At 44.5% G+C, this 12,351-nt stretch overlaps 1 protein-coding gene across 1 annotated transcript in view; it reads right to left on the bottom strand.

Moving 5' to 3' along the window:
• Positions 1-1,806: 1,806 nt before the first annotated feature.
• KCNK16 (potassium two pore domain channel subfamily K member 16) overlaps positions 1,807-12,351 on the bottom strand; it is a 31,664-nt gene continuing 21,119 nt past the window's right edge. The window contains exons 3-5 of the mRNA XM_082252154.1: positions 6,426-6,592; positions 2,820-2,985; positions 1,807-2,078 (exon numbers count right to left, since the gene is read on the bottom strand). Of these exons, the coding sequence (XP_082108280.1) occupies positions 1,855-2,078; positions 2,820-2,985; positions 6,426-6,592 (557 nt within the window). The 3' untranslated portion in view covers positions 1,807-1,854. The remainder of the gene's footprint in view (positions 2,079-2,819; positions 2,986-6,425; positions 6,593-12,351) is intronic.

The raw sequence follows: 12,351 nt of genomic DNA, 5'->3' as shown, positions 1-12,351 counted from the left end.
TTCCTATCTGAGTATGGCAGTGACTGATACAGGTATATGTAAAGGTCAGTCTGTTACATTCCTATCTGAGTGTGGCAGTGAGTGATACAGGTATATGTAAAGGTCAGTCTGTTACATTCCTATCTGAGTGTGGCAGTGAGTGATACAGGTATATGTAAAGGTCAGTCTGTTACATTCCTATCTAAGTGTGACAGCGAGTGATACAGGTATATGTAAAGGTCAGTCTGTTACATTCCTATCTAAGTGTGGCAGCGAGTGATCCAGGTATATGTAAAGGTCAGTCTGTTACATTCCTATCTGAGTGTGGCAGCGAGTGATCCAGGTATATGTAAAGGTCAGTCTGTTACATTCCTATCTAAGTGTGACAGCGAGTGATACAGGTATATGTAAAGGTCAGTCTGTTACATTCCTATCTAAGTGTGGCAGCGAGTGATACAGGTATATGTAAAGGTCAGTCTGTTACATTCCTATCTGAGTGTGGCAGCGAGTGATACAGGTATATATAAAGGTCAGTCTGTTACATTCCTATCTGAGTGTGGCAGCGAATGATACAGGTATATATAAAGGTCAGTCTGTTACATTCCTATCTGAGTGTGGCAGCGAATGATACAGGTATATATAAAGGTCAGTCTGTTACATTCCTATCTGAGTGTGGCATCGAATGATACAGGTATAGATAAAGGTCAGACTGTTACATTCCTATCTAAGTGTGGTAGCGAGTGATACAGGTATATGTAAAGGTCAGTCTGTTACATTCCTGTCTGAGTGTGGCAGTGACTGATACAGGTATATGTAAAGGTCCGTCTGTTACATTCCTATCTGAGCGTGGCAGCGAGTGATACAGGTATATGTAAAGGTCCGTCTGTTACATTCCTATCTAAGTGTGACAGAGAGTAATAAAGACAATTTTAAAGGTCAGAATAGTTACAGCGGATGCTGTGAACAGTGTGTGCTTTCAATAAAACATGTTGGCAGCTACTGTTTGTGCACAAGGTTGACTGGTCAGTTGACCTTGACCAAGTTCCGGTCACTCTCAGTTTGCTGGTGCTTAGAGTGTTGTCCCATGAGTTGGGAAATCTCTGTGTAGGGTGAGGCTGAGCATGCGTATGTCAATTAAAATGCTGCTTTACCAGCCTGTGGACCTACAAATCCCAGAATTCCCAGTCAGCCTCCATTCATTATCTATACTTTTTTTTAAATAACATTTACACTTATAGTAATCTGTCTGGAACATTATATATAGAACATACAACATTATATTACATTTTTCTATATTATATTACAGCATATTTTATGATACAATGTAACTATCAGAGCTCGGAGAAAAGGATCCTATTGGTAGAGTACGCCGAGCAGATATAACACCGTTGAGTCCTCTTCGAACCAACGTTGGAGTCGAATCTGTCCGCTACTCACATTTCTCTTTCACAATAAAGGTTGCTTTGGTCCAGCTAAGAGCTCATCTCTTCCCAGTACTCAGACTGTCTTATATTTTCGACATTGGCCTTGTCTACACAGTAGGAATTTGGTGGTAGGACACAAATTCTTGTAGAGTTAAGGAACCAATTAGTCCAATCCCGGAGCCAGCAGGAACTTCTTAACAGCCAAGGAATATTTCTTTATTAAGGACAATAGAAAAGTTACTCATCGGACCAAAGCGGGTTCAGATTACTGGTAATAAAAACTGAAGAAAAAAATACAATGTAAAGGAGAAGTCGTCATGTTTCGAAGTTCTGTGTCTCGGACACCAGCTGCAGTTTTTTTCTTTCTAGGCCACTTGGCAATTTCTCCAGTCCACAGGATTTTCATTGTTAGCCATCTGTTGAAGAAGTCCGAGAGGTTCCACGTCATGTTCTACATCCGAACTCCATGCTGGATTTGGAATGAGTGATCTTCCACTTTTTGCACAGCGGTTTCCTCCTTAATGACATCCTTTTTTAGCATCCGCCATTGTATCAGTTTTTCGACGAATTCTGCAATCAGATTGAACACCAGAGCCAGCCAAGCCAGGCCGAATATAATCCACAGCGCGGCTAAACTTCTGTACATCGATATGTAGTGTCTATTGGGGTCCTTTCCTGGCAATAAATAAATAAATAAAATAAATGTTGTATTTCATATTCTCCTTTAAAAGTATAATGCATCCTCTCCACAAAATGTGGCCCTTTGCTTGCCATTATCTGGCCCTTGGGCACAATTTCTCTCACCGACACCAACAATGCGGCACTATTTCTTCCAATGACACCAATGATGGGGCACTATTCCTCTCACTCACACCAATGATGTGGTACCACTCCTCCCACTAATACCAATGATGGGTCACTATTCCTTCCACTAACACTAATAATGGAGCACTATTCCTATCACTGTCACCAATGTTGGTACACTATTCTTCCCACTTTTACCAATAATGGGGAACTATTTCTCTCATTAATACCAATAATGGGGCACTATTCCTCCCACTGACATCAATGATGAGGCACTATTCCTCCCACTGACACCAATGATGAGGCACTATTCCTCCCACTGACACCAATGATGAAGCACTATTCCTGCCACTTATACCAATGATCAGGCACTATTCCTGCCACTGACACCAATGATGGGGCACTATTCCTCCCACAAATACTAATGATGAGGCACTATTCATGCCACTGATAAAAAATATGGCCTTTTGCTTGCCATTATCTGGTCCTTGGCCACAATTTCTCCCATTGACACCAACATTTTTATTTTATGGAAAAAGACAAGTGGGGAAATCTAATACACATTAATATCCTCTAATACACTGCAGTATAAAACAATATCAATTTCATTACCTACTACATAATCACCAAATCCAATGGTGCTGAGTGTAGTAAAAGCGAAGTAAAATCCTTCACCGTAGCTCCAGTCCTCCACATAGCTGAAGATCATTGGAGGGAAGATGAGGAAGAGGAAGGAGCCGGTAATAAGGAAAAGACCTCTTACTGTTACCTTCATCACCTGAAAGAACACAAAAGTCTTATCATTGTCTCATATTTTTCTCACCACTGATACACTTTGTGTCATATATTGTCTAGGCATTATGTGCTACCAAGTCATTGATTAAACTTCAACCAGAGCACCTGTGGTATATACAGTACAATGAATATGTTACCCAAACCTGGCACACTAGTCCACAATTAAAGCAGAGAACAATGGTTCCGTATTACTGTGGCCCTCTTGTCCTAAACAGGGGCTACTATGTCAGTTTCATTTTTGGCTGGGCTGTAGCGGGCTCAGACTAAATGTATGGTTTATCACCTGGTTTTTCCCTAAGCTTAAGTTGGCATGTGGTTTCTCACTGTCACTGGTAAAAGTGGTCATAGTTTGAGATTTCACAAACAAAACTTAGGTTACGAATATTTTTATTTCCTTTATCTAATACAGTAGGAGATTTAGGCCACTGGTGCACACTGTGGGAGGATATAAATATTTGTGACAGGCCATGTGTTCGCTCTCTTGCCTCAAGCTGAGGCCTGAGGAGGTGCTACTAGATGGAGCTTTGCTGTTAGGCCCAATAGACTGTTTGGGGGCCTAATGTGTGCTGAAGTGGTCCTGAAGCTGACCTGCCTGGTCTGGATGAAGCTGTGCCAAGGAGGAGACCCAGGGGAGGCCCCTTGCTGGAGAGAGCCAAGAAAAAGGCTGGTCTCTCAGAAGGGCCTGGTGACTCCCTTGAAGGATGCATTGACATTTTGGAATGTGCTTACGGAGTTGCCGGGTCGGCTTAAAGGTTCTGACACTGTGAAGCCGAGCATTGATCTGGTGAGTCTGTAAGTTATCTGCTACGGTACCTGGGACCCCTAACCCTCACCTCCTTAAAGCGGAGTCCACTCAAAAGTGGAACTTCCACTTATCTGTCTCCTCCCCCCTCCAGGGCTACATTTGGCACCTTTTGGGGGGAGGGGGGAGCGGGTACCTGTTTTTGACAGGTACCCTGTCCCCACTTCCGTCGGACCTTGCCGCGGCGAAGTACGTCAGAAGTTCGTCCCCCTCCTCCTCCCTCCTCCTCCTTCCTCTGCTTCCAGGCCAGTAACCAAGCGCAGCACGCTTCGCACATGCGCAGTAGGGATTCCTAGGTCGCACCAGACCCCCCCCCCCAACCCTAGATAACACCAGAACACCTATGCCTGACTCCTCAATAAACACCAAACCCTCTATGCCCCGACTCCTAGATAACACCAGTCTCCCTGCATCCCCCCACTCCTAGAAAACACCAGCCCCCCCTATACCCCCCGCTCCTAGATAACACCAGCCTCCCTATACCGCCACTCCTAGATGACACCAGACCTCTATGCCCCAAACCAGACCCCTTGTACTCCTAGATAATACATGACTCCCAGTACAGAGCCTCTGATCGCCTCTCCTGTGCCTGGGTCAGCTGGGATCTTCTCCCCAGAGCAGAACTCTTGTCTGATCGTCTCCCCAGAGCTGGAGTGTGGCATTGTGGGCCTCACCAGGGGCTGGGTTGGTGAGCAAGTGCTGAAAATGAAGACCAAGCTGCTGGTTTGGTACCTGGCCCCCCTTCCTGATCATGAAGCTGATCACCTAGTCTCGGCTCAGTTCACTCATAACTGATGATTATGGTTACAGGTGGCAGGGATCACATTATTTTGCCCTCCCAGGGGGCTTCATGAGGGTGGCAAAGTCTGGGTTGCCATTAGTAACTAAGCCACTGTCACCTAGCAACTGCCGCTGCCTCTGCTCTCCCAGCTCCACCTCCCCCTGAATGGTCAGTCCGCTGATATATGGAAACTATGATCTATTGGGTGATCTGTAAGTGGGGGTGCTGCTGATCTAATAGTTAGTCACCAACCATTAGATCAGCAGTCAGCATCAGGGCCATGCAGAGACCTTTGGATGGGCGGGTGCTCAAAGTATTAAAAGGTACACATGGAACAGGGCTTTAAATAGGACAGGTGCGGGGGTGATCAGTGGCTACGGACATGGTGAGGGGGGTGATCAGTGGCTGCAGACATGGTGCGGTGGGTGATCAGTGGCTGCAGACATGGTGCAGTGGGTGATCAGTGGCTGCGGACATGGTGCAGGTGGTGGTCAGTGGCTGCGGACATAATGCAGGTGGTGGTCTGGTGAGAGGCAACGGACATGGTGCAGGGGGTGGTCAGAGGCTGCAGACATTGTGCAGGTGGTGGTCAGAGGCTGCGGACATGGTGCAGGTGGTGGTCTGGTCAGAGGCTGCAATCATAGTGCAGGGGGTGGTCAGGGGCTGTGGACATGGTGCAGGGGGTAGTCAGAGGCTGTGGAGTGGTCCAGGATCTGGTCTTACCTGCTGATGTGACAGGGAGGCGCCGTCACTGCACAGAGGCCGAGTGCCTCATTTTAAAAAATGGCACCAGATGGCGTCATTACGTCACTGCGCATGCACCCGCTCTGCCGAGCATGTACAAGCTTTCCCGAGCCCGGCAGGCTTCGAGAATGGCGCATGTGCAGTTGCACCGTCAGCCTGCAGCCATACTGTTTATGGGCCTTGCCTTGACAAAAGGGCACTTTGGGCATCAAGAGGCAAAGGGGCAGGCGCTCAAGCACCCTCCACCCCCCCTTCCCTGAATGTGCTTGGTCAGCACCCCCCTTAAAGACCCCCATTAACTCACAGTTCCCTTATATCGTGTCCCCCTTCCTTAGACACCTCCAGAGATCATTGAGATCCCCTTATAGCAGCACCCCCTGCCCTCTTTAAGATCTCCATTTGGACCATAGATACTTTCAATAGCATTATTCTACCTTACCCCATTATGCATACTCTCACTGTAATAGGCCATTATGGTAGACAATTAACCTCTATTGCAGCATTCCAGGAAATATGAAACCTCCTTTGTGTTCTATTATACGATGGGCGGGAATCAGGTACCGATGCACACAAGGTGTGAGAGTCGGAGTTGGGGGTGAAGCTAAGAGGCAGATCAGCTCTACAGATATTTTACGCAGTGTGTGTGTACACCGGCGGTCCTAGCAACCAAGAGGGTCATCGGGGCGGGCGGGGAGAGAGGAGGCAGGCAGGCAATCCGGAGAATTGAAGGTAGAGCACAATACCGGCACTGGCTTCATCCCCAGGAGCCTCTCATGGGGCCCCCCACTGGTCCTGGGCCCTTGGGCAGAGCCCGAGTGCCCAATGGGTAAGTCTACCCCTGGTTCACACTACCAAGGGCCCTGAGTCAGAGGTGTAAGAAAGGCCTTCCTTATCTGCTACCAGGTACGTGATACTATCTCTAGACTCTTCAGGTCTTCCCTTAGCGCAGCGGGTTGATTGCTTCTGCCTATTACTGGATTCCGGTAATAAGAGCTTGAGGGACAATCACTGAGTTGTGACTCCGTATCAATCTCACAGGTTCTTACTCAGAGGTGTGATTTAAAAAGATACAAAATAATAATTTTCAATGTTCTACCCCTGATCCTCCAGGATCCTGCGCACACCGGCCCAACGCCACCAGATGGTTGTTCAGTCCTCTCCCGACTGCGTTCAGAAAGGCCACATTGAGCGGAATCCCAAACAAAGCGTAGAAGACACAAAAGATTTGTCCGGCCGTCGTACTGGGGTACAAATGTCCATAACCTGCAGAGGATAGGAAAACATCAGCAGCAAAACATTCCGAACATAAAATATTCACAGGGTGATGAGGAACACTTTGCAGAGAGCCGCCCTCAGATATTACCTCCAGCCTGATGTCAATACCCAGATAACCCGCTTATCCTGATATAAATGTGATCCTTCTGTTAGATCCTGATTGTTCTGGACTGTTGCATATCAGATGAGCCCTGTGACGGTGTTCACCGTCACTGGGAGTGAGGGACAGATACTTGGGGGACGCTGAGAGAATGTTTGGATGGCTTCAGATGGGACAGTAATATTTGTCAGCAATATCGCTCAGGGAATATGAAGATTTAATCCCACTCTACACTGTGAGACCTATAGCCCTTTGCCATGAAGTCTGATTCATTGACTGTCATTGGCAGTCTTGTCCTATTGTCTATCTATTGAGATGGAATGTGGATTGTGTTAAGTATGTCTGTCCCATTGTTAAATGTTAATGAGCCCACATTGTTCTGTCCAGATGGCTAGATAATTAGTTCAGGTTCTGTCCAGATGGCTAGATAATTAGTTCAGGTTCATTCTGTTTCTGTATACAATTTCATCTGCATAGGATAATGTAATCAGGCAACCCCTGACCTGCATGTAGTAATTTGATCAGGAGGGGGATGTGCTCATGTGTGTATAAATTGAGTGTGAAACTGTTCAATAAAGGAGAAGGTTCCAAAACTTGTACGAGCTAAGTTGTTGGCTAGCTTTGTATGGGGGGCAGCTGGGAAAATCTGGGATATATTTTCATGGCTGCAAGGAAGCCGTATACTGACGGAAGACCACAAGTACAGTGTGGGTCCGTTACAAGCCCCTACTGCAGCCTCTCACCTTGTGACTTGCTACAAAGGTACAATGTACCGTCTGATCACTGGGGGAGGGGAGACTGATACAATGCTTTATCCTCCATCTGCAAGGTTACAATGTACAGTCTGATCACTGGGGGAGGGGAGACTGAGGAAATGCTTCCTCCTCCATCTGCAAGGTTACAATGTACAGTCTGATCACTGGGGGAGGGGAGACTGAGGAAATGCTTCCTCCTGCCTGCAGCAGACTGGTGATATCATCTCAGCCTAGGCATAGCTTCTGGCTGCAGCTTGGGAATGGCTTTTTCAAGATAAAAGGTGGAGCTTTTCTGAAAAATTGCTGTATATTTCTAGGAATGTACTCTTATACATTTGTAAAGTTACAGAAAGGTCCATTTAAAGTCTTTAGATGTGGTGACTGCATTCCTTTTTTCTATGCCAGGCCTTTATTTCACCTGGTGATCCTGCCACTCACACACTTTCTGTCCTAGGGTGACAACACTCAATCCACCACTGTATCTATGGAGGAAACCATGGATGACACACAGGCTGAACTTCAAACGTGGCTACCTTCTTTTTTTTTTTACCTCCATAAATGGTGTAGAAGATTGGATTAGTCATTTACACAATAAAGATACGGATGTTTGTGGTTTCTTTTGCTCATAGGAAGTGCCAAGGACACTTGCATTTCTGACAGGATCAACAGTAAATATCAAAGGATCCTGTGAGCTCCTATGACCAATACTATTTCAATCAAGTCAGCTGCAAGCACTGATCACCATCTCATACTAAAGTGTATAGCGCCATAATAAAACAAACCTTAGTGCTGCGCTAAATAATATCATAAAAACAATCAAAAACTAATGAATAACAACAACAACTGCTAAAACCTCAGTTGTGACAAGTGTGTTATACCATAGATAACATGTGAAATAATACTACTTGTGATATAATCAGATGCTTCTTTAACCGGTTCCGGACCGGATTTACTGCGGCAGGGCGGCCCTCCTGCGTGAAACGACATAGACCTACGTCGGTCGCGCACCTGCCGCTAGGCGGCGCACTCCGGTCCCCACTCGGCAGTGGGGAAGCCGATGTAAGGGGAAGCCGGCTCCGATTGCCGCCGGGCACCCACGATCGCTCCCCGCTGATAGAGAAGGACGGTCGGCTGTTGTAAACACAGCTGACCGTTCTTCTCTCTGGAATGATCATATAGCTCCTGTGATCCTTCTATATAGGATCACAGGTCCCTATGATCATTTCACAAGCCACGCCCCCCCACAGTTAGAATCACTCCCCTAGGCTCACATTTAACCCTTTGATCACCCACAATGTTAACCCCTTCCCTGCCAGTGTCATTATTACAGTAACAGTGCCTATTTTTAGCACTGATTAATGTAGTAATGTCCAGAGTTGTATAAAGTACTCGAAACCCATACTTGAGTAAAAGTTCAAGTGCTCGATCAAAAAGTGACTTGAGTAGAAGTACTAAAGTATTCAACATTTTTTGTACTAAAGTATTGCAAGTAGTTTTTTAAAAAATGTTGCTACTCAAGTACTGAAAGTAAAAGTACCAGTAGTTTTAAAAAATAAAATTGCTACTCAAGTCTTGAAAGTAAAAGCACAAGTACTGTGTTATGTAGTTATTAAAGAAAGAAGTCAAAAGTTTGAACATCATATTGTTTTTTATTATTTTAAATGCAGCTTTTATTTATACATACAGTAGCATTTATTTTGGTATGCACTGATAATACACATGTTTTGAGCTTCATGAAACCTGCCATCTACTGTTCTGGCAGTGGTAATTTTTATAATTGTAACAAGTAACTATGCAGCACAAAAAATAATATCGGAGTAGAAGTATTGAAATCATTGAAAAAATGTAGTGAAGTAAAAGTGGAAGTAGAAGAAAAAAATTCTACTCTAGGAAAGTACAGATACCGCCTTTCGGTACTTAAGTACAGTAGTGAAGTAGTTCTACTTAGTTACTATACATCTCTGGTAATGTCACTGGTCCCCCCAAAAAGTGTCAAAAATGTCAGTTAGGGGTCCGATCTGTCCGCTGCAATGTCGCAGTCCCGCTAAAAATCGCAGATGGCCGCCATTACTATAAAAAAAAATGACATAAATCTTTCCCGTAGTTTGTAGACGCGATAACTTTTACGCAAACCAATCAAAAGATGCTTATTGGGATTTTTTATACCAAAAACATGTAGCAGAATACAAATTGGCCTAAAATGATGAAAAAATCTGATTTTTATTTTTTTATTGGGAATGTTTTAAAGCAGAAGTTTAAAAATGTTTTTTTTTTTTTTTTCAGAATTATCGTTATTTTTTTTTTTTTGTTTATAGTGCAAAAAATAAAAATCTCACAGGTGAGTAAATACCACCAAAAGAAAGCTCTACTTGTGGGGAAAAAAAATACATCAATTGTTATTTGGGTACAGTGCCGCACGACCGTGCAATTGTCAGTTAAAGTAATGCAGTGCCGTATCGCAAAAAATGGCCTGGTCATTAAGGGGGAAAAAAAAAGGAGGGGAGCACATGTATCTGTTGGAATGTGAATGTGGCCTGCAATACATAGGTAGAACCACTAGGGCACTCAAAGTCAGATTGAGAGAACATGTTAAAGCGGAGTTCCGGCCTATTTTGCAACTTTAGTGATTCCTGGAGTGCTCGCTATGCTGATCAACAATTGGGCATTTTCAATTTTTTTCGGGGGTCCCTTACCTTATTTTCAGGGAATTTTTGATTGTACTTCCTCCTTCTCCCCCCTCTGTGGCCGCGGCCACTGACATCACTTCTGCCTTTGCATTGCATCCTGGGAGCTGTTTGTCATCACTCCCAGGAGGCTGGAATCAGGAAGAACTCCCAGAACACTCCCTGCAATCAGGAAGAAGGACACAACAGATTACACTGTGGCATCAGATGCCCATGTCCAAGATGGCCGCGCCCAGACAGCGTTTTTAAAAGTAAGATTTTGCCTAAAATCCAATACTTTACACCTTGTAAGTATGAGAATAGCGGTTCTGTAAAGGGCGATGGATTAGTATTATGGGGGAATTTTTAGTTAAAAAAGGTATTTGAGGCCCGGAACTCCGCTTTAATATCAAAAAGGGTTTTAAATTCCATAGCTTATCAGATCATTTTAGAAAATATCACAACAAGGATCCAACTAAAATGACCTTCTGTGGCATAGACAAAATAGAAAGACACTGGAGGGGTACACATGAAGAGAGCTGTGTCACAGAATGAAACTAAATGGATACATTATTTATGTACTTCTACACCTCTGGGGCTCAATGTGGAGTTGGACATAAATTGCTTCATCAATAATTATTAAATAGTTAGGATTAAACACATTTATGACAGTTTAGCTATATTGAAGCATTCTTAGTTTACATGTTTTTTGACTTGTCAGTTCGTGGTGCCTCAAGTCAGGTATGGGATTTTAAAGTGGAGTTCCACCCTTTTTTTATACTTACCTCCATCTTCTCGCTCCGGGGCACCTGAAAAAGAAATGGATAATCGCATATTTTTTTTTTTTTTACTTACCTCGTAGCGAAGAAAAAATACTTACCTTACTTCCTTCTTCCTCCTTCCTCGGCCACAGCGAGTCGTCACTTCCTGGCTCTGCAATGATTCCTGGGAGCTGGACGTCATAGCTCCCAGGAATCATTGCGCCTGCACCGGCCCCGACGTCAGTTCCGGGTCGCGCGCGTCATCCCCTTCTAAACAGCTTCTGGGCATGCCCAGAAGCTGTAGAGGGATGACGCGCGCGACCCGGAAGTGACGTCGGGGCCGGCGCAGAGCATCGTGGGACCAAAGAAGGCGGAAGAAGACGCCGAAGAGGATCTCGCTGGCTTCAAGCTGCCCACATCTGAGATGGCAGCGCTGGACAAGACGTTTGCAAGGTAAGTATTTGTCCTAACAGGTAAGTGCAACCCGGGACAGATCAGAGGCTAGCCATTGTGGAATGTACTAGCCCTGACTGTCCCGGGGGTATTAAAAAAAAAAAAAAAAAATCCAGGGTGGAACTCCGCTTTAAGGGCAGGGGTGAACCAGATACACAAGGTAGTACAATTTATAAATGAATAATTAAAAATTTATTGCATATAAAGTTATATACATAATTGCAGGTGAATAAATGGGTAAAGTCCCATTGTGGTGGTGAAGAGGAAAAATAAGTTGTGTTAACCGTGAAATAAGTGACTTGAAAGAACAGAATAAATGATAATAGGTCCTGTTCTGCTGTTCCTCATATCCAAGGTTGGGAATGATTGCAGAGAACGGGCCTGATCGTTATTTCCGACATGTTTCGGCCTATGGCGGCCTTTATCAAGGATTTACTACCGATTCTAAGGGTAAGTAAATAAAATAAAAAATGAAATAAATGTCAGTGGTAACGATATTTAGCTGTAATAAACTTAATGTTCATAAAGTTGTGATGGTACATACATGTTTTTTTGTCCAATTCCCGGAGTATTGTTTACCCGGAATTTCTCAGGGAGCTGCAGGAACAGTGCTGCATAGGGTGAGAGGATATATGGTGGTTGAAATATGCAAGGCTAAGCAGATTAGGGGTACTGGTAATATAAAAAATAAATATTATTACTTCTTGGGCCACACTTTTGGGTCCAAAGGTACAATGTGGCTGGGATTAGTGGGAGTCCACATCGATGTAGGTCATCTGTAGTAAAATGGAAATTATGGGGCTATTGAGAATAGTACATCATGGATTGTGAGATGTAAAATTTTAGAAGATTCGAATGCAGAGTAAAATTAAGTAGTTAGACTTGGTCAGAAGATATATCATAATCTTCTCCAGGTCTATACTTACACTTGCTGATGCATGGTTCAGTGAGGTATTGCAGCACGTTGTCTCCAGGTCCTCTCCTCTCTTTGTCCGGGAGAGAATGAGGACTCGGA

Source organism: Pelophylax lessonae, assembly GCF_965119305.1.
Source record: "Pelophylax lessonae genome assembly, chromosome: 3".
In the NCBI taxonomy this organism is placed as follows: domain Eukaryota; kingdom Metazoa; phylum Chordata; class Amphibia; order Anura; family Ranidae; genus Pelophylax; species Pelophylax lessonae.
Note: the sequence above shows the minus strand (reverse complement) of the source record. Positions and strands in the feature narration are given on the sequence as shown.